Here is a 21,049-nt window from a genome sequence, read left to right as displayed (position 1 = left end):
ACAGTCTCATATCATGTCAGTAACTTTTTTTCAGGAATAAGTGATTCAAGAAAACTATTTCAAGGTGATCAAATGTGTGTCTAATCACCTGAAATTCTCTCTTAAACCATGCTTGAAAACAAAGTTATTTTAAAAACACTGGCTTATCTCAAAACTGTTGTTTTTCTTTTTTAGAATAAAGATATTAAGAAACAAAACATCACACGCTGTTAGCATTTTAAATAAAAAGCATTTCATGTAAGTAGTGAAGTAAGATTAAACCCATATTTAAGGATTTGATGACCAGTTTTCAAGATAATGTCTAGAAGTACATGCAGGGAAACTGTAACCAGCAAAAGTGAAGTAGCTTTGAATCAGATATAGATGTGACAAGGAAATTAGAATGCGAAACACTTTTTTGCAAACTGATAACCATGCAATTAAGAGAGATGCAATCAAGCACATACACTTTGACCACTTCACTACTTTTTAGAAATAATCCCAGTTAAATTGTCATTGAACAAGGCAAAAATAGTGCCACCTCCACTGCTTATATTTTTTCAGTTTATTTCCAATACATATTTCCATTCAAGGAAGCAAAGAAATAAAGAAATTTTGTTTAACCCTGATTTGTTAAAGAAATCTGAGGTCAAGTTCATTCACATGCAAATTTAATAATGGCTCATAAATGTTTTGAAACTAATTCAAGGTAAGGTTTTACTTACATATCTATCTTTCTGCCCCCCTTTTCCGCTCAGAATGAATTTAAGTAATTTTGTATATCTTTATAATTATCAAAAAGCAATATTCAACTCAAGTGTAATTTGATTTGTTTGCAAATCCCTTTTCAATTGCTTTATGATGCGTAAGCGCATGCAGTTTATTAGGAAATAATAAGCAAAGAAGGCAAGCCAGGCAAGAAGCTTTGCTCACTTTCAAAGTCAAGGAAAAAATTTGGCCCCTGATCAAGCTCTGTGCAAGTGAGAACTTTTAAAAGATTTCCCATTTGGTTCCTGAAAAATAGAAAAGGAAGAGAAAAGGAGTCCTGAGTGAACAAATTATTTTAGAGATAAGGACTTGGACAGATTGGTTGTGCTGGAAAATACACACTGCAAGCAATCAGATTTTAAAAGTTTTTCCTCAGATCGTTGTTAAGTCAGGGAAAAGATTCTCTCATTGTCTTGTAATTGTTTGAACTTACTTTCAAAATCCAGGAAAAAATGTGGATAGTTTTCAATTTCCCTGGTAAGGACCTTAAGAAGATTACCCATCCCAGCAAACCTAGTAAATGCAACAAAATCATAAACAGTTATATACGTAAACTTAGAATACTACAACTAAGGGCTTGACACAGTCTACATCATATATTAAACATTTTTGCGAGTTCTGGACCATGAGAAACATTTTGATGGTCAATTCTGTGATATTTAGGCGTGGGGTCAGAGAGAGTAAGACCTTGGATAAATACACAAATAACTGTATTCAACAAATCAGAGTTTAAACATCAGTATAACATCACAGAGTACAAACAGGTATTTATGAATTTACTTAACAAGAGAAACAAACTCAGAACTATATCTGTATTTGTAAATCCTCTAAATTGCTGGACTCAAGATTACTAAATACTATTCCAGAGTTAAAAATGAGGTCTTAAACCTTGGTTTGGATTCTTTAGCATAAATCCATGTTATTTCATGAAAATAACTCTTAAGGAAAAAAAATTGTTTCTAATCAGTAAGGTTTTACAAAATATTACTATAAAAATCTATCATAAAGAAAAGCTAAAATGCTTACTCTTTTTAATTTTTAAAAATGTATATATGCATTTTTGGGAAAAAAAAAGCATCAGCAGTTCAAACTCTATCTTTTTATCCGTTATTCCTATCTTTTATCATCTTGGAAGCCTTTGCATTTCAAGTTATGAAAAACTTCCAAAAGGAAAAGTGAACAATTCTCAAAAAAGCAAGTCTCTATGGAAGAGAAGAAGGAAGGAGATTTGAAGAAAAGTTTTTTGCCTGTAAAGTCCTTAAGAAGATACATTATTCTAAAACTTATGTAAAAGTATAGCTTTCTTGGGCAAACTTCAAACTTTTACTTTTTCTCTCTTCTGAGGAAACCATGAAAAGCGCATATAAGGATAAAGAGGTCTGCCTGGAGGGATGTAGAAAAATGTAATTTTGATTTAAAACTCAGATTGATAACTGATTTTTGCCTCAAAGATAAATATTCTCAGTACTCTAAACCACAGCTCTTGGGGCTCACATCTGATGCTCATCTATTTTTCAGTTTAACTCTTTTCCCACTTAAGAAATCAGACCACCAATTATTCTAAGCATGTACATGGCTGACATTCCACATGAGGACACAAAGTTTTTTTCAGCATTACAGAAAAAAAAGTACTATCAACCCTAATTTCTATATGCATATAAGCGATGTATTTCTATAGCAGGAAAACCTAGGAAGGTAATGGAAGGCTTGGAGATTCCAAAGCAGCCATAGTCATTCCACAAAATGATATAAATTTAATCAATAATCTGTTCTGAGCACGCAGCTTCATGTAAACCAGCTTTGTGTTAGACAAATGGCTTTGTTTTGCATTAAATACTTCTTCAAAATTTTCTCTCCAGAACAAATCCAGTGAGCAGACTGTCAAGCCCTTTACAATTAACAACATCTTGCATATACAATATCGCAACATGAAGAAACGTTCTCCGTTATTCATAAAGTTACACCCACTTGTATGCAGGGAAAAAATTTACAGTTTTGCTTTCAGAACAAGATCTGCACTGTATGACCTGAGTCTGACTTTCCGAGTAGACTATGAAGGGGAAAAACATGTAAACAGAACAAAATAGATTTTATACAGCATTAAAACTTCCATCTTCAACAATTTAACATTTTTATCACACTGGTATAATACATTTAATCAGCATCAGGTAAGAGGGACAAGATAACGTGCATACACTTATTTTCCTTTTCATAACCTTGAAAGAAACAGTTTATATTATTATGAAATACTATCACAATCTATATTACTGACTCAGTTTGGATTCTTCACTTTTTAAGCTGTATCTTACCTCATTGCCTTCAATCTTCAGAGAGTATCCAACCATTTCTTCTACTGCCAAAGTTAGCACTGCATCCAGAGACTGGTTTAGCTGACAGCATGCTTCAAACAGAGAGGAAGCCTTTTTGCCAAGACCTGAGGATATGCTCCCTCATTTGAACTGAGTAGCTTAAGCCCATGTGCCCAAGCTCTGGTTTCTGATCCCTCTTACAGAAGTATAGCACATCATGGCTCTGGAGATTTCTGAGTATTTTTCATGAACTTTTACTATGTTTCCTAGCTTGTTTTTCATTTTATTCACTTCTCCTTCAATCCCTGTGTGAAAACTGATTCAGCTATTTAGGTCACAAGTATGAAACAAGAGCCTTGCACAAACTTCATACCCATTTTCATGGTCAGTCTGCATCTTCCAACGATCTTGAAGGCACTGGTTTGACACCATCTATTTCCAATGTACATCAACACAAAAAATAGTGATACTGAACATCAACATCTAGAAGATATGTTTCAGGCAGCTTCTACACATGCTTTACTTCTTCATGATTTGAAACAATTTCTTTATGGTTTCCCAAAAACCAAAACTAAAAGCAAGATCTAGTTCCAAGAAACTTTCATTTTAAACTATAACTTATCATTCAACGCTAAGATTTTAACTCCGTATTAGAAGGGCAACCTTCCCCTTAATGGAAGTACTAATAAACATAATTCCTTGCCCCAAACTGAATTATTTTATTTTGTATAGCTTGCTGCTTCCCAGATTTTCCAAACTGTCTTTCACTGAAAACTCTAACAATGTATTCCAAACCTCAGGAAATGCAAGTCACTTCTAGGATAATTTTAAATGAGACTTCAAAGTAACTAATTACATAAATTCTGAACAGGTCAGTATATATACTGTGGTTGCAACAGAAATGCAAATAAACAGCTGATGCACAGAAGCAAATCAGAAAGGTTTAACTTAAGAGCATAAAATTCCATTTCATTAAACTGGAAAGCATTTTACTTACTGTAAAATCAGTTTAAATGTTGAAATGAGACTCAATGCATATATAAAAATACTGCTGTTGCAGCACTCCTAAATGATAGCAGCTTCTCTTTAGGTCCAAATCTCTTAAAATTCCAACTTTTAACAGTATGCTGTATAAATATGTTGACATGACAATGATGTTTGCATTTTCGTGTTCTCTACTGTTTTCTGAACCATTAAAGCTTATCCTAAGATATTACATAAGCATATAGAAAATATGTTCTAAGCTACTGTTGACAGTTTAAAGCTCATTTTTGATGCTCAACATTTAATTAGTGGCACACAGACATATATATGAACAAGAAGGTACATTTAGCATTTTGCAGTTTTAAACCATTATCCAGTGCCATATATTAAAATGTTGAGCTTTGAACAAAATAACACATGCTGGTTTTTTAACATATCACTTTGTTCCTAAAATTTCATTAATTTAGTTTTGACATTCTAGAGGCATTACCTAGGATGGGAAAGTAAATTCCTTCTCCCCCATTAAACCAATCAGTTTATTTTTGAATTGTGATAAACAAAATATTACTCCCCCAAACATATCAAAATGCAACCCTTCAAATCTGCCATGGATTTTATATACGTATACTGAAAATATACTGAAATATATATTTATTATATGCTGAAATCCAGTTTTGAAAATTTAGTAAATATTCACAAACTGAGTATTATCAACTAAATACTGCATGCCCAAAGCTAAGTATCATGTTATTTAACTCTTCGTTAAAAATCTTTGTTTACACACTGTTTTAAGCAATTACATAACTTTGAAGTGTGGGGTTTCGTATTATTTTAAAATGATAGCTACAGTACTATATAAACTGCTAGAGAAGTGCTAATTTATTTCTTCTTCCTTTACAGGACTAACTCAAAACCATCAGCAGCACTGTAGCAACACTGAAGGTATAACAAACAGACAAAGCATTTAAAACTCATGTTAGTGAAAAAGGAGGCATCCACCACCTCAATCAACCCTTTGCTGCTCATCAGTGCTCCTTTGTCAGATACTACTTCCTAAATTTGCCTGCTAACATAAACATAGTCTAAAAGGCTTTTGTCAGAATGAGCTGGATCAGCAAATACCTATTGCTTAAATTAATTCAGATGATCATAACGAAGTGGGCTGGGAGTGTTCTCATGGGCAGCTCCATCGGGAGTTTCAGGAGAAACAGAGGCTCCCAAGTTCCGGCAGAGTTGTGATGAATGATTAGGAAAGATAACTCCTAATAGCATATCTACATGGGTAGAGACAGGCATCCAGTCTGCAGTCTGAAGGAAGTGTACTGTACTAAGCATGTTAGTGTCATTAAAGCAGTGGTACTGACCTTACTGCATGAATAATTAACTGTTGTTTCAAAAAACACCAGCATCTGAACTCAAGACCTCTCAGATCAAAAGCATGATTCCAAATCATTGTGATATTCACCTATAAAGCTTGCTGAGTGCTTGTAAGGAAATAGCAGAAGGGCAAGACTCAGAAAATGGTTTTATTCTATTAAGGAACTGCAGAAGTTGCTTAAGAACGATAATCTAGTCTGCCTTCTGAAGGAAACCCTGTATTGCTCACTGTTTTTTGTTTGGGAGAGTAAGGAAGATATAAAAGATCACTTTTAATTGCATTTGCCAACTCTACTATCCATATTTTTATATTTTCTGTCCAATAAACATATTAAAACCACCTAATCTCTGGAAATACTTGTGTAAAATTAGATCCAAGAAAACGGTAATGTTGCAGTGCTTGGAGTCACACACAAAGTGAAGGTACTCTTGCACATGGGTGCCCCACACGCATGTCCCTACTTCTCCCTTTCACCATCAGCACCTGAACGGACTTCTGCAAGGCTCAGGCAACAGAACAGACTTTATCATAAGTTAGAAACTGGGAATATTATTGCTGTGAAAAGCACAGTGCTGGACTCAGGAATAGTCAAGGAAGCATTTTGATTTATGTTGACTGCAATGCTGTAAAATCATTGGGAGTTAGGGGTGGGGTTATTCAGATCCCAAACCAGGAATGGCAGCAGCTCTGTCACTCTGCAGAGATGTTTGTCTAAACTATTCTTAAAGCTCTTCAAAAAGCTCTTTAAGCTCAATCATTATAGTTCATCTTTTATTGTAACTGACCAGTGTCACTGCCCTTCTCAGAAATCTCTCCAAGGGGACTAAATTCCAGTGGGTGACTCAACTCTAGGTATAGTGCTCCAAATGCATCCCAGCATGGTGCCAAATATCACGAAGGAATTGTGTCTTGCAGAAAACTGTGCTTTACACATCCCTCAAATGTTATTTGCATAGTTTCATTTTACACATTGCTTTCTTTCCTGCATTTTGGCAATTCATTAGTCTTGTTTCTATACAACACCTTACAGTTATCCCCATCAAACTCCACAGTAGGGGTTTTTTTTAATCATCTCTCCAATTTTATTACAGTTAAGAATATTTTAATGGACATGGTATCATTATCTTCAGTTGTTCTACTGGTAAATGTTTAAATTTTATAAACCATAGTTGCACTGATGAAGAGAAATGTAACAACTTATGTTTAATAGTCTCAGTTGTGCAGATACATGTTAATTTTGAAAAGTGGTATTATTCCTCTATGAACTTTACTTTAGAAATAAGCATAAGACCGTATTGTTATATTAAAGAAAAAACCCACATAAAAATAGTCATACATTTGTGTATGAGATGCTAACTGCAAAAAAACCCCAAAGATATTTCACAGTAAAGTACCTACAGTATTCTCTAGCAAGGCACAGATAAGGGTAAAACACACTGAAGTTCTTTTCAGAGGGATAGTTATATTCATTTTCCAGAAAAAAATAATCAAATGATCCTCAGTGTTGGCCTCTAAATACTGTATTTATAAGATTTTCACAATGTAAGTAACATACTCACATAACAAGATGCACCAAGAAGCAACCTACACACACAAGCAAAGAAAAAACAGTGCCATACATTCCTTACACAGGTGAAGCATAAACAGATAACCCCCCCCCCCCCATCAAAACTCAAACCCAAAACCCAGATGTAAAAACGTGAAGGTGGAATAAGAGAAGAAAGTTGCTCAAGGTGAAAGTAACCTAAGATAAAAGAATCATTCCTGCTTTGAACAATTATTTTATTACAATTCCTAGATAAGCAACACTTCAAGCCAAGAGGTTTTGCTGTTAACTGATATGCAGATTGCAGGACACAATTTAAACCATAAAAAAAGGTGAGGCAAGTCAAAGGGAGTTAATAAATGGTTTGTAATGACAAATACATTTTTCACTAAACATAAAATGTTAAAAGAGCTAGCCAACAGTATTTGTACCCGTAGCCCCAAGGATTAAAGAGCTTGGCTTGTAGTTTCACTAAAATCAAAAGGGGGGAAAAAAAAAAAAAAAAAGGATTACCTCAGATGAACTTGTAACTTACTCAAGGGAGGGATTTTTCTATATGCCAACTCTCACACCTGAACATACTTTGAACAGAACTCCTGTATTTTTTCAAAGTACATAATGTTAGAAGAGCCATCATGAAAGGATGGAAACCAGGCAACCAAATTATCTGGATTCTGATTCATAGGTCATAATAAAAAAACCCAAAACCCAAACCCCAGCAGAAAATGTAGAATGGAAGCCAGTTAAGTAATTAGAATAAAATTATATCTGAAATGAAGAAAACACTGTTGCACTTTGATCCTTCCACCTGAGTGTATAGTAACTACAGTAGCCTAGTTTGAATACAGCATCGCATGCACAGATGCTCATACACAAAACAGGGACACAATTCCCCGTACACAATAAACGGAGCCTCTGTCAACTGACACTGTCAGGTAAGCAAAGCAGGATACTAATGTTTACCAAACTGAGAGAGGAGAAAGATGCCTTTAACAGAAACAGAACAGGCTTGGCTAGTTCAAGTGTTTCTTCCTTCAAAACAAAACCACTTCATTTTCTTCCAGGTGGAGTATGGCTTAGTTCTTCCAAACTTGAAGAGCAGCCACATTGTCCTATTATGCTTAAAATCTCCTTCTCCTTGCCTTCTCTCACCAAAATCATAATGGAAAAGGAAATAAACCACCTTACAACACACTCAGTTTTGGAAATCTAAGGATTTGGACATTTGAAAAGGTATCTGCTTTCAATGTTTTTGGATATGATGAGAGAAAAATCTATTATTGATCATATACATTTTTCTATACAGAATCAGAAACAGGACTCTCAGATGAAAAACCAGAAACAGAAGAAAATGTTGCTGCTCCTTTCTGTCTGTTGATAACTGTCCATTATTCAGACTTCTGACTATGCCATACAGAATATTTTGGACTATGCTCATAGAAAATCCAGTACAAGTGTCTGCATAAAACAAGATGAAAACTCATATTCTAGTTCTTCATGCAACTATGGTAAAGACTTTCCTCAGAGTGATTTTGTTTTCAAAGTATTTCTTGTGCCAGCTGATAATGGGAATAAGTCTTTACATGTTAACTTTGTTCTTTATCTATTTTACTACTTTTTTAAATACATAAGTGCCAAAACAGCACATGTAATCTCAGTCAAGCCAGACATAAATCCTACAGTGTCTAGATTTCTCATTGCATATTTGCTAGTGATCTGCTCTGAAAGTGTCAGTATGTAGGACATAGTGAATCTTGCCAACTAAATTTGTATTTCTGATTTGGAGAGCAATAATCAATAAGATATGGATCTGAAGCAATCTTTACAAGTATTCTTATCTGGAAGAGGGGAGAGAAGTCAAACAATATCCTAAAATACTAAGCAGACAATTAATCCTGATCAAAGAAACATTGACATTATTGGAGTTAAGATAGCTGTGGCTTACTATATGTATCAATAGCTCAAGATTTGAGGAATTAAAGATGAAATGTAGATCTTTGTAGGGATTAGTTGCTATTAGTTTAATATTTCCATTTGTGCAATAGTGGTCTTATTTAATATCTCATTACACAAAACAAGAAAACTTGCTGACCAATTTGTGTTATGATGCTGTTTATGGAAATAGCAAGAGTTTCACTAGGAAAAGAAAATGATTCAAAAAACCACTGTAAATAGACTGAAGGATAATATATACTTTTTTTTAAAATTTAAAATTTCAGAAAAAGATAAAAGAAAAACTTCCTATCAGTCTCTGGGTGAGAATAAAGGAGGAAAAAACAGGTATCATCCCAAGACAGCATTCTGAGAGACCACCTAATGCCAAGAAAGGCAAGAAGGTTTTGCTGAACTGTAAAGAAGGTTTTGCTGAACTATGGAGGCAAGAAGCTTCAGGAGGGTTCATTAACCATGTATCTGTACAAGCTCCTGGAGTGATAAATGTTCTGTCTAGAACACAGAGGAGTTTGCCAGAGGAATAGCTATTTTAGATTTGTTGGATATGTATGGGGAAAATTAACTGAATATAAGGATAGAAATACAAGAGAAATTAATGAAAAACAACAGAGGTTACTAAAAACAAGGAGAAAACAGAAACTAAAGACCGTGATTTCAAAAAAGCAGTTTCAGTAATCTCAGATATCTGGAAGAATAGGTCTCTTGGAAAGTTGATTTAAGGGGTAAGGGATTGCAGGAAACTTAACAGGTAAGAAAATAAACAGTTTATTCCAGTGGACAAAATAGACAAAAATGGGAGACTTGGAAATCAATATGTCTGTATAAGCATATGGAAGAACTGAAGGAAATAAAGAAATATATAAAGGATGGAGCTTTGACAAATGACTGGAGATGAGAAAAGAGAAAATACCATAAATTTGGTGCAACACTGAAAATCCGAAAAAGTATTCGTCAGTGGTTTACTGGCAAAAAAGAGGATGGTAGTTTGAAATGGTATCTGGTATCTGTTGTATGGATCTGGTTTTCTTCAATACTTTTAATTAGTGACTGACAGAGAAGAAGAAAATACCCTTTTAAAACATGCACTAAGCTAGAAGGGAATTAAAATATTCTGAAAAATAGGATCATAATTCAAAATCACTTTGATAAACTGGAGATACTATCCAGAAGAAATTCAGTAAATACAAATGTAAAATACTCAAGGCAAAAAACCAAATCAATCCCACAAATGCAGATTGACTGTTAATCAGAAAGTAAACAGGAAAAAAAAAGTAATCATTATCCTGAACTATGAATAAAACGTGAAGTGGGTAAAAAAGTTTCTAAACTCCAGAATTCTTCAAAGATTGCTCTCATAGTCAAGTTAAGGGACGAGGAAACTAAATGTTGAACAAGAACAACTAGACTCTCCAAAAGTCTAGTCTAATCTGTAATTATGCAGGAGTTACAGAAAAGTATCAATTCCAATAAAACTCTTCCTTTTTTCTTAATTAGCTCAGTGTCATTTTTCAATCCGTTCTGATACTATTAACTCCTATTCTTTCACATTAGACACTCAATTCTTTAAAACATACAGGGGCAGATTTGGTCCATGGCATTTTTCTGCAAAATAGTCTGCCTTGAAAATTGCATTTAATTAACAGGCAAGCACACTGGCCCTCTTAATTATGTAAACATAAAGAGATTCTTAATTTTGCATTGTGCCTAATACTTTAAAAAGCACATTCCCTAGTAAATCTATTTTCAAATAATGTCTTTTACTTACACAGAACGCCAAACAAGCTTTTGTGCCCCAACATGAGCTGCTAAAAACCACTGCAACTTTTTTTGGTATATTAACAAGTCTGCTATTTGCCCAAGATGACAAATAAGGAAAGAGTACTGTGGATGGTCCTGAACTAAAACCATGCTTTTCATTAAAAATTAGATTTCTTGTAAGTGTAAATGAAAATTAAAATAACATACTGACCCTGACAGGCTCTGCAGTAATTAATTCAAATCACTACTGGAAGCTATTCCTAATTTAGCAATGAAATCTGCACAATAACTTTTTATTAAGACAATAAAATCGATGCATAGTAGTAACTTTATATCCTGCTCCTACTTTGCTATAAAATCTATTTTAGCTAATTGAGAAATTTGGATAGTGATTAATCAGAAGCCCATTTATGACACAGTTTGCTCCCTCCCCCAGTACAAGATGCACAAGCCTATAGAGGCCCATTATACAAAGAAAACAGCGCTTTGTTCAACCATGTGAGCAAAGTTAAACATATGCACAGAAGTGGACAATGTACAGTTGTTTTGTCAACCCTACAATGCTGCTGGGTGGATTTCCTTTGAGGGAGACACGTCAATCTGGCAGAGCAGCCCTCAGACGTGTGTGCACTCCGCACGGCTGGGGCAGGGCGAGGCTGCCACACTGGCCCTGGGCACCGCCGCTGGGCCACCAAAGAGCAAGCCAGACCTTCTGGCACAAAGCAGAGGAAAAAGTGCTCCCGATAAAAACTGCTTAATGCACCTGAGATGCTCACTACCTTTACGCCTCAGTAAAAGGCCACGGCTAGATCTCATCGTTAGCTTGTATGTGCACTCAGTTATCAGTGCTAACTTACTTCTGCAGGAGATGTATACATCAAACTGAATTTCTGCAGGGACTGCAGCTCCTGTATCAGTGGATGACTTTCTCCTCTACTCTCACTTTTCAAACTAAACCCAAACTAATCTAGGTAATATTTTAATAACCATGTTGCAGAACAAGTACCAATATTAAAAAAAAAATATATTGTTTTCCCTTTCTTCCCACTGAAACTCAGAATTTTAATCTAAAGTAACTGTGACTGCATCTAAAATTATGAAAACTGTCATTTCAACTTGAATGTTAAACAGCATATGGGTGATCAGGCTTAGCAGGGAGTGAAGCCCCAAGGCTGGTGAGTGTTCTTAGCAGGGCATCCCAGCCCAGCATCTAACACATGCTACATCAGCCCCTGGCAGCAGTCCTGTTTTCTCCATGTGAACAGAAATACCATTTTTATCTATACTTATTCAAGAAGTTTCGATTAGCGTTACTTCTTTTGAAGTTAAGAAGCAGAGAAAAGTTGAGAAAGAAGAAATCTGGCTTTTTCTTTTTAAGTCTCTGACTAAAAACCAGATACATGGGATGAGATACGCTAATTTTAAAATGCCAGTTATCGGCAATCCAAAATGGAGGTAGCTAGTTACATCCAAGAATTTCTAATTGCCTTTGCTGCATACTCCTGTTTGAAAGGTAAATCGTGCCTTTTAGAGAAATGGGAACTATAGAAAAGACGGAAGGCTTTTTTTTGCATAAAAACAATCTAAGAACCTTGTTTCATTTTCAATTGTAACTAACTCTCCATTCACACTTAGAGGTGACATAAGCCACATGTAAAAGAAATGCACCCTTGTAAAGGCAACACGTACACAGAGAGTTGCTAATGAGCACGTTTAGCTGAGAACTGAGAATTAGTTGCTCGTTACAGGAAAAAAAAAGATACATCAACATTAAAACTGTAACAAAATCGAGATTACATAATTTCTTTAATCAAAGCTTTCTGTTTGCTCACTCAAAGCCATCTAGTCCAGCTATTCCAAGACAAAAGCAGTTGTACAACAGCACTGTGTACAGAGATACAGGGAGGAAGAACGCCTGCTTGATTTCAGCACGAATGGAATCATAAAACCTGGGTTCCTCTTAGCTCATGATTTAGATGATGTGAGTTCTCTGAAGGATGGGGTAAGGCAGAAAAAACCCTCAATTATTCCCAATTTCATGATAAACAAATGGAAGATAGAGATTATCTGAAAAATATTGTTAGTTAAACCAACAAAAGTCTTTGTATTGTCTTTCAATCTTCATCATTAATGCAACCAGACTGTAATCCAGCACTGAAACATGCCTGGAAATTGAATTACGTTTTCTTCCTTCTCCTCTGAGCCAATCATTATTTTAGTTGTAATTTATTCAGCTGACTTACTAATAAAACCAGCATAACGGAAAATTTCAGAAAAGCCTGAGAGATTAAGTAAAAAAATGCACAGTGATTGAAGATTATCAGGGTTGATGGGAAATAATGGAAATTTACTTAGGGAAAAAAAAAGTTCAAAGAACACAGTGTAAAAGACTGAAAAGGAATGGAAAGACCTAAATCAATATATGCTCCAACAGTGCAAAAAATATTTTCCATAAAAAAGCCACTAAATTGCAGAGGATAGTATTCTTTCATTACAGAATGGATTTTTTTTAACACACTGATATTCGAAAAAATATACATATATACACAATATAAATTCTATACATGTATATATACATTGGTCTCAGATTAAGAAGTTTGATTTTTTAAGTATTTAAATTGTATATCAAATACACCAAGTTATTAATACTACCATCCAAACTACTTAGCAAAGAAGAGTCTTTATGAAAAGAATATATTTAAAAGTAATAATTGTAAATGACAGTGACAGAAAAGATATCTGGCGTCTAATCTCACCTTTCTGATCTTCCAAAGCAGAATTATTTGAAGTCTACAAAAGTCCAACTAAAGCAGGACCCAGCCCAGTCCTATCCTCCCATTTTGCATATGCCCCTTCACACTGTCTTCCATGAAAAGGCACTACTTTCACTCAGGTCCTCTTCAATTCAATTCTTGAAGAATCGGCTTGTTCTAGGTCAGTTTCTCCAGACACCAATCTTCCAACCATAAGGGCTAAAACGAAGCATTACCTAAACCACCAAAATCATCATCATACTAACTATTAAATTTCATTAACCTAAAGAACCAGTTCAAGACGACCAAGGCTGTTGTTTTATCTTTCCAATCAAATTAAACATGCAAAAAAGATCCTTATTTTCCTATAAGAAGTTTAAAATTCTGTAATAAATTATTCCTATATTTTAATACACTTCATTCAGAAACTGAATTTGCTATCATAGACTTCCTAAAACATGGTTGATAAAAAAAGGTTCTTTAAAAACCTGCTATGATCAGCATACTCTAGGCAGGAGGAAAGCTCTGATATAAATCAAGATATCTGCCACCTGATTTGGTTTTGAAAAAAGGCTGCAGTTAAGGCTGTTATCCACTAAGTGGCATTATCAACTCAAACACCTAAATTTGACAAAAAAATAATCATTTTACCTCCTACAAACAAATTGATGGAAAACACTTTCTTTGGATGAGCCATTTTATTCAGGTTTGTCACAAATTCAGATATCACTCCAAATAGTCAAATGTATTAGTAAGCCAGCATTACCAATTTACTTTTCACATCAAGACATTTGCAGATATTTAGCAGGATGGTTAGGTTAGAAATAAAACCATCATGACAGATATATTAAACAAAGTAACCAAAATATTGGCATGATGCAAACTCAAATTAGACACAAAAAGGTATAATAAAGCATTTTAAAAGTAGCTGGGGTTTCAGAAGTGCTGTATATCAACAATTCTAATATTTCGTGTTGTGAAGTGGGAAAGTACCAAAAGTCACACTTGATGCTTACTTTTATTATTTTTTTTAAAAAACAATATATTAGATAAACTGATGCTACCTGATGCTAGAGGGTATTAAAAAAGTTACAATAATTGGGAAAATAAGTACTATGTTTCACTAATTATTTAAGGATTAGTTTTCAAAATGTTACTTAAGGATTAATGACTGTAAATATAGTTTTTTTGAGAAACGTTTACTGGAGAAAAGCATTTAGGAACAGTATAAATACAAGAAAAAAGTATTAGAACAGGATTCTCATTTTAAAATAGTTTTTTCCCCCTCTTACTCCTATTGTTTATCTCTGGTCTTTTATCACTGTCCGTTTGTTTGTACGTAAATGGCTACTGAAAATAAAGGGGAAAAAATAATTATTACTGTATACAAGAGTATAGGAAAATTTCATGAGCAACTACATTTGTCTTTGTCTCATCAAAGCATATATTTTAAGCTTCTGAAATGCATTCAAAATTCTGAGCATACTTCAATGCTACAAGGATCAAGACATTCCCTTTTTTAAGTGATTTTTTTCCCTTTGCTGGCCACAGAGGAATTGCATTAGGACATAGTCCTTTTTCCCTACATCCGCCTACGACAAACATTTGCTGCATGTCAGCGACTCCAAAACCAAATTGTTTACAATTAACTCAAAAAGCCATTAAAAAAATTGTTTCTTTGTTCCAGTTGGAAAGAGAGACAGCCAGATGTGTGGCTTGTTGATCTTGCTCTTTTCTGACCTCTGAGTGTAGGAAGAACTGCAGCTGAGGAAGGAAGTCAGCAAGTTGTGCTAACGAAGGTGAACATTGCAAAAAAAAAAGTTTGCAAATTTTTTTATGAAAGAAAAATCTCTTTGAAAGAGTTTTTTATTAAAAAAAAGATAATACAAAACTATTGGTGCATTTGCATATTGCACCATATTGGTGCAACGGCATTGCTGTTGGTGAAAAATTAGAGCCTTTTTTTCAGGTGAGGTCAATAGAGTCTGTGCCTTTTACTACTTTTGAAAAATTCTACCCTTAATTTCAAGAACTTCATGAAGTCTCACTGCTGTAAATTGGCAAACACCTCATCATTAACACCCGCCAGGAATCCATCCTCCTATAAGGATGTAAAATTCAGGAAAAACATTTTAATTTTAGGCTCTGAGTCACAGTCTACCACTACAGACCAAAATCAGGCCAAAAGCTGAACTGCAGATTGCGAGTGTGCCCACTTCTTTGGAAAACACATCTGGCCAACAACACAAGGTAACCAACTACAGTTACCACAGTACCTTTCTTCACATTTCTCCCTTAAACACTTTTATGCATTGTATCTGTTAAACACCTGGCAATGAACTAACTAGTAATCTGTGTTGAAAACGTCATTACATGGTACTCCTCGTGACAGTACAGAACACCCTGTACAAGATACTCTGAGAGCACAAAAAAGAACAATCTCTCAAAGACTGCCCAGTAACAGACATGAAATATTATCATCTTGTTTCTGAACTTTGAGTTATTTTTTAAAAAATGTCTAAAATGCATTCTGAAGTTCTACGACCACGCTGCTCCTCATTTTATCAAGTTAGCAGAGAAATTAGTAAAAGTTATCATGGCTGAGGTGATAACTAAGGATACATTTACGTGTGAAGTACAAATTCACTCCAGAGATTCAGCTTTAGATACTAATCCTGGCACCTCAGCATCAATCCAAACTCCTTATGCAGTTAGTGAAGCTGCCCACATGTACTCTAGGCAATTTAACAATAGGTTAAATGTTTGATATTTCTCTCCCTGCATTGCTAACCTCATACTAACAACTCACACTAGTTTTGGTAGAAAATTATACCTAATCCTTGTCAACCAGTTACTATTTTAAGAATATACTTACCATCTGAAGACCTGAATAATATCATCATAGTTCATCTTTCATCTTACATTTACATTGTATTATTTAGTTAAGAAACTTTCCTATGCATTATTAGAAAACGGGAAATTGAAAATGGAAACTAGTTTACTCTCTTCCCACCCTACGTTCTCCTGCGCCCTAAGGTCATTTAAAAACCAACATTAATAGATCACCATATACATGCATATGTACACACAAAACCATTTCTGCAAACAGTAACACAAATATTTAATCTGTCAAGAAAATTCAAATTCTGGAGAATTAAAACAATATTTCATGTCATACTTTTCAAACCAGTTGTAAGGCATACTGGTAATTTTAAAAACAGCCAGCAAGTTTCTATCTTTCTCTTTGCCCTAAGAGAAATGGAAAACTTTCAGCACAGCTCAAACAGCTCACAGCTATGAGCACAAAGAATTGCTTCCGCTGAATTAGTATTTAGAAATTATTATTGGCTTGTCACTGTCATATTAAGATTTGATTTTCAGAACCTTTTCTTTTAGAAAAAAGTTGTTTAGATGCTTCTATATCCATATTTTGTCATAGTCTTCTGAAAGAGTCAATCTTTAAGGTCATTAAAGGCATATTTAAGGGCTTCATTTTGAAAAAATAATCTGTAAAAGGCCTCTAATAGCAAACAGGACTTCAAAAATTTATCAGGTAAAAAAAATTACTAAAAAATTTTCCTAACAGTTGTAGTTTCTACCAGTTTATTATTTCCTACCAATGGAATTAATAAAAGCTGTGAACTACATTGTAGTAATATTAACTTTCCATGGATAAATTTAAAAGAATCCATAATTGAGCAAATCTCTATTTCCCCATTTCACACTCCTTGTTTCTCCTCATTTCCTATTTCTTTTGACATGTTAGGGTCTTCACCTCCATTCCTCCCATTTTTGCTTTTATTCATCCTTTTCATTCTATTTGTCCTGTCTCTAAGATCTCCCTTCAACTCATCTCAGTCCCCCCCCTAGAGTGGATAAGCCCATGCAGAGCACTCCTTTTTGAGATCCTCTGCTCTCCAGCTCAGAAAGATCATCCTTCATTTAAAAAGTAGAATGGGCCTTAAATTTTAGTTGAAATGCTATCTTGATAAAATTTAATAGGTATGTCATATACATAATTCCTATTCTAAATTCCATATGATTGTAACAAAATAGAAGGCTGGAAGGCCTTTCAAAGGAGAAAAAGTGTAAAAATAGAATACACAAAGCAGTTTCACTGGTTAAGTACACAGTCCTTACAAATATCACATCATTAGTTTACAAGGTAGAGAAGAATAATTTTCTACACTGCAGAAATTGTCAAAGCTATGATTATAGCCTTTAATCTTAATAAGTCTTTCCTTCCACCCCTCACATCCAACCTCCTCCCTTGGACCGGGTTTTGTTCAGCCATCCAAGTGAAACGAAATGGGAATATTGCTGTCTTTCAACTACACCAGTTCCACTTTCACCAGAATCCTTTGTCACCTTCAATTAATGAATCTCTACACTTTCCAAACTCCTCTGCAGGCAGCTTTATTGCTTTTGAACAAACCTCCACATGATTAGCAAACACCTTCACTTTGACAGACTGCCACTGAGATCCCTGGCTTCACTTGGGTACTGCAAACCTGCTCTGATAGAAAGCCAGTCAGGCTGCTGTCATGTTGGCCTTGTTTTTACCTGAAACAAATTGAACTTTCTGTGGTCATTTGCCCATAGCATTACCTGTTGGATGCCTCTCACGGCAGCTGAATTAATGACAACACTCACTGTTACTAAAGTAGTGTTAGCTTAAAGAGTCTTCTCCATACTCAATGGTTTCCATCTCTCTGAGAAACCACCGGATGAAAGGTACCATCTCGCCCAGCCTTACTTCCCACAGTAAAGTAAGATATTATTCCCTTTCAGATTTTAAGTGTTACATGCTGCAATTGCCCAGCTCAAATGTCATGTCTGTTTTACCTTTCCCAGCAGTCCAGAAAGAGCTGGCAAACAGCAGCTTGTTTGGGTCAGAACCAGCGCCTGAGACTTGTAGCCCCGGAGCCCTGGTGCAGTGCTGACCCCAACTTTGATGCATGTGAGGTGTAGCACTGACATCTCCCTTCTGTTCCATATAACCTAAGCAGTAAACACCAGTAGCCAAACTGGCACGACCTCTAGTATTTCACTAAGAAGAAGGTGGTAATCTTTAGTGACAAATTCTCTTGTAATTATATCTACAGATCAAAACCTTCTAGCTCTTCTCTGTCACCCTCTGCTTCCACCTCAGATGTTGAAGTCTGTGGCTGTTCACAACCCCTTCGTTAGTATTCCTCCTGTATCAAACCTTATCTTGGAGCAGAGAAGCGAGAAATTTAAAGCTAATAAAACAATTTGTTGCTGCAAGTACTGGCAACTGATTTCCTTGTGTCGACTTGCTTGCATCCACAGTGTGCTGATGCAGAGGTCTAAACTGACAGAAAATTAATCCTCCAACGTGTCTTTGCAATCCTGTAGATTTTCAGCAGCAGATTTCCTAAACCAGCACATTCCGGATGAGTACAAATGTTGATGCAAGAGAAGGGGCAGACAGAAGTGAATTACCACTTTGAATGGCAACAAGTTAATCAAACAACTACGAACCTGATTATAAAATTACATCCCATACGTAGATAGACCATGCAAAGTTGCTGGTGTGGTTTCTCTCAGGGAATGTAAAAATTTAGTACAACTGAACTGTTTTTATTTAAAACCTCAAGTAACATTGGATGTATTCAACAGGACATAAACACTCTGTACAAAGTCCAGCATATTGCACTCTTTAGTTTTCTCATAATTCATGTATAAAAGAAAGGGGGTACTTAACACAAACACTTGGTTATGTCTTACCTAGAAATACAGTGGTTCCAATTCACATTCAAAAATCCAAAGAGGTGATGCTAAACATTCAACGTCCGTCTGTCATGAAAAACATTCAAGATTACACTTGGTATCACTGTGCTTTTCCCTCTCAATTTTCAGACGAAACTTTCTAGCTTAAAAAGGAAATATCCACAGAAAACAAAAATTACTATTTTCAAAGTGAAATTTGTAAAATCCAAAAATTTTTGAAGCAATACCATTCAAAAATGCTGCTGGGTTGAAATGATGATATACTTAAACTAAATTTTATCCTATATAATTCTGCAGAACACATTCAATTTATTCTGGATTTTATAATGAGCTGTTGCAAAGACTGGTACAGCCAAAGGAAAATAATGTCCACTGATACTGGTAAGCATTATATTAAGAATTAAAAGGAATAATGAGCTAAAGAAAATGCAAATATATTTCCAAAACATTTAACAGTTCATTATAAAGACTATATTTATCTAAAACAGTATTTACACTGGAAGAAGTCTGGTTAAAGCAGCTCTAAGTTCAGAAATGAATTTTCCAATCTTTTGAAACTACTGAAATAAAAGATGTAATTAAAATGCCTAACAGTGATCATTTCATTCTGCAAGTGTTGAAGGGGAAGGCTGAGAGAAAACCAAGGGGATCTGGTCCTTCATAAGGATCTATAGGGGCAGCTATTCTTAATTTATTTTTTCAACTCTAAATAAAATAACTTACAGAGATGCAAGCTTGCTCCCAGAGCAAAGATGAAGTCAACTTAAGAAAAAGAAATCCGCTACAGAAAAGCTTGGAACTGAACTTTCATTTCAGCCATAACCTCAACGATGCTAATATAAGTCCACAAAAACTCTTCCCAAATATTCTGGTTCACTATCCTCACAACTATGGAAAAACAAAGGTCAAGTCAGCAGGTCTATAAATCAGCTGAATTAAGTTTTGGCTTTGAAAAACACATGGTTGTGTTTCTGCAGCTATATTTATGAAGATATGACTAAAACTGGTTCTAATCTAATGATGGATTTTTATTCATTTAATTTCAAAAGAGTAGGAGTGCTTGATTGCTGCCTAAAGAGGAATTATCTTTTGAAACTCGGGGGCGGTGCAGTGCAGATTTTTTTTTTCCTTCTAAAAATACATTCCTTAGTGCAAATTATAACAATTCATTATAAAAGCAGATTAAATTAAATCAGAATGCAACACTAATTTCCCAAGTAGAGTACCCACATAGGGAACTAATTAGGAATAGCTCCTCTGTGTAAACAAACCTTTGTACCAATTAGTAGCTGGTCAAGTCAGGGAACTCCCTTTCTCTAGGGGAAAAAAGTCTATTTTCAGCATTGCTTTATTTTGCTGCTGGCTGCAAATTCTCTCCAGTTCTGTAGCAACAGAGGGTATTTAGAACTTATATTTCAGAAAGTTTGATGGGAACCTGGTCAAGAGTTGTAAAATAAAAAAAAAAAAAAAAAGGCAGTAGAAGGCCAAAACCCAATAAAATCACAGAATTAGGACTTCAAAAGGGATGAGAACAAATCCTGTTCTCTGCCTAAGCCAATTCTATCCCAAGGGTTTACATAAACCAGAATAACAACAGTGAAATGATTCAAAACAGTGGAGTGAATGAAAAAAGTACATAGGAAGAAGAATTCTCAGTTGTTGTTCTATAATAAGAAAAGCAAACAAATAAAAACCTCAAGGTGAAAATATTACACCCAGATAGCATTTTGAAAGCGTCAGTTAGGTGTTAACAGTAAAAACTACATAACAGGATGTTATTCAAGGGAGAATGAATATTCATTTGTCATTTATGATGTTCGAATCTGCTAGACAGCTGTTCAGTGCAAGACAAAGTACCAGAGATGAC

General features: G+C 34.9%; 1 protein-coding gene across 9 annotated transcripts in view; it reads right to left on the bottom strand.

Annotated features, from left to right (window-relative positions):
• The window catches only part of CYRIA (CYFIP related Rac1 interactor A), a 57,256-nt gene that overhangs the window by 19,034 nt on the left and 17,173 nt on the right, over positions 1–21,049 (bottom strand). For 2 of the 9 annotated variants that reach the window (XM_074861529.1, XM_074861532.1), the window contains exons 3-4: positions 19,180–19,248; positions 913–992 (exon numbers count right to left, since the gene is read on the bottom strand). In XM_074861529.1, the coding sequence (XP_074717630.1) occupies positions 913–985 (73 nt within the window). In that variant the 5' untranslated portion in view covers positions 986–992; positions 19,180–19,248. Of the gene's footprint in view, positions 1–912; positions 993–1,180; positions 1,261–19,179; positions 19,326–21,049 lie in introns of those variants that run through there. The other 7 variants (XR_012628003.1, XM_074861528.1, XM_074861535.1 and 4 more) reach the window with 6 other exon arrangements.

Source organism: Strix uralensis, chromosome 3 (genome assembly GCF_047716275.1).
Source record: "Strix uralensis isolate ZFMK-TIS-50842 chromosome 3, bStrUra1, whole genome shotgun sequence".
In the NCBI taxonomy this organism is placed as follows: domain Eukaryota; kingdom Metazoa; phylum Chordata; class Aves; order Strigiformes; family Strigidae; genus Strix; species Strix uralensis.
The sequence above is the reverse complement of the archived record's forward strand: the minus strand, read 5'-3'. Positions and strand labels throughout refer to the sequence as shown.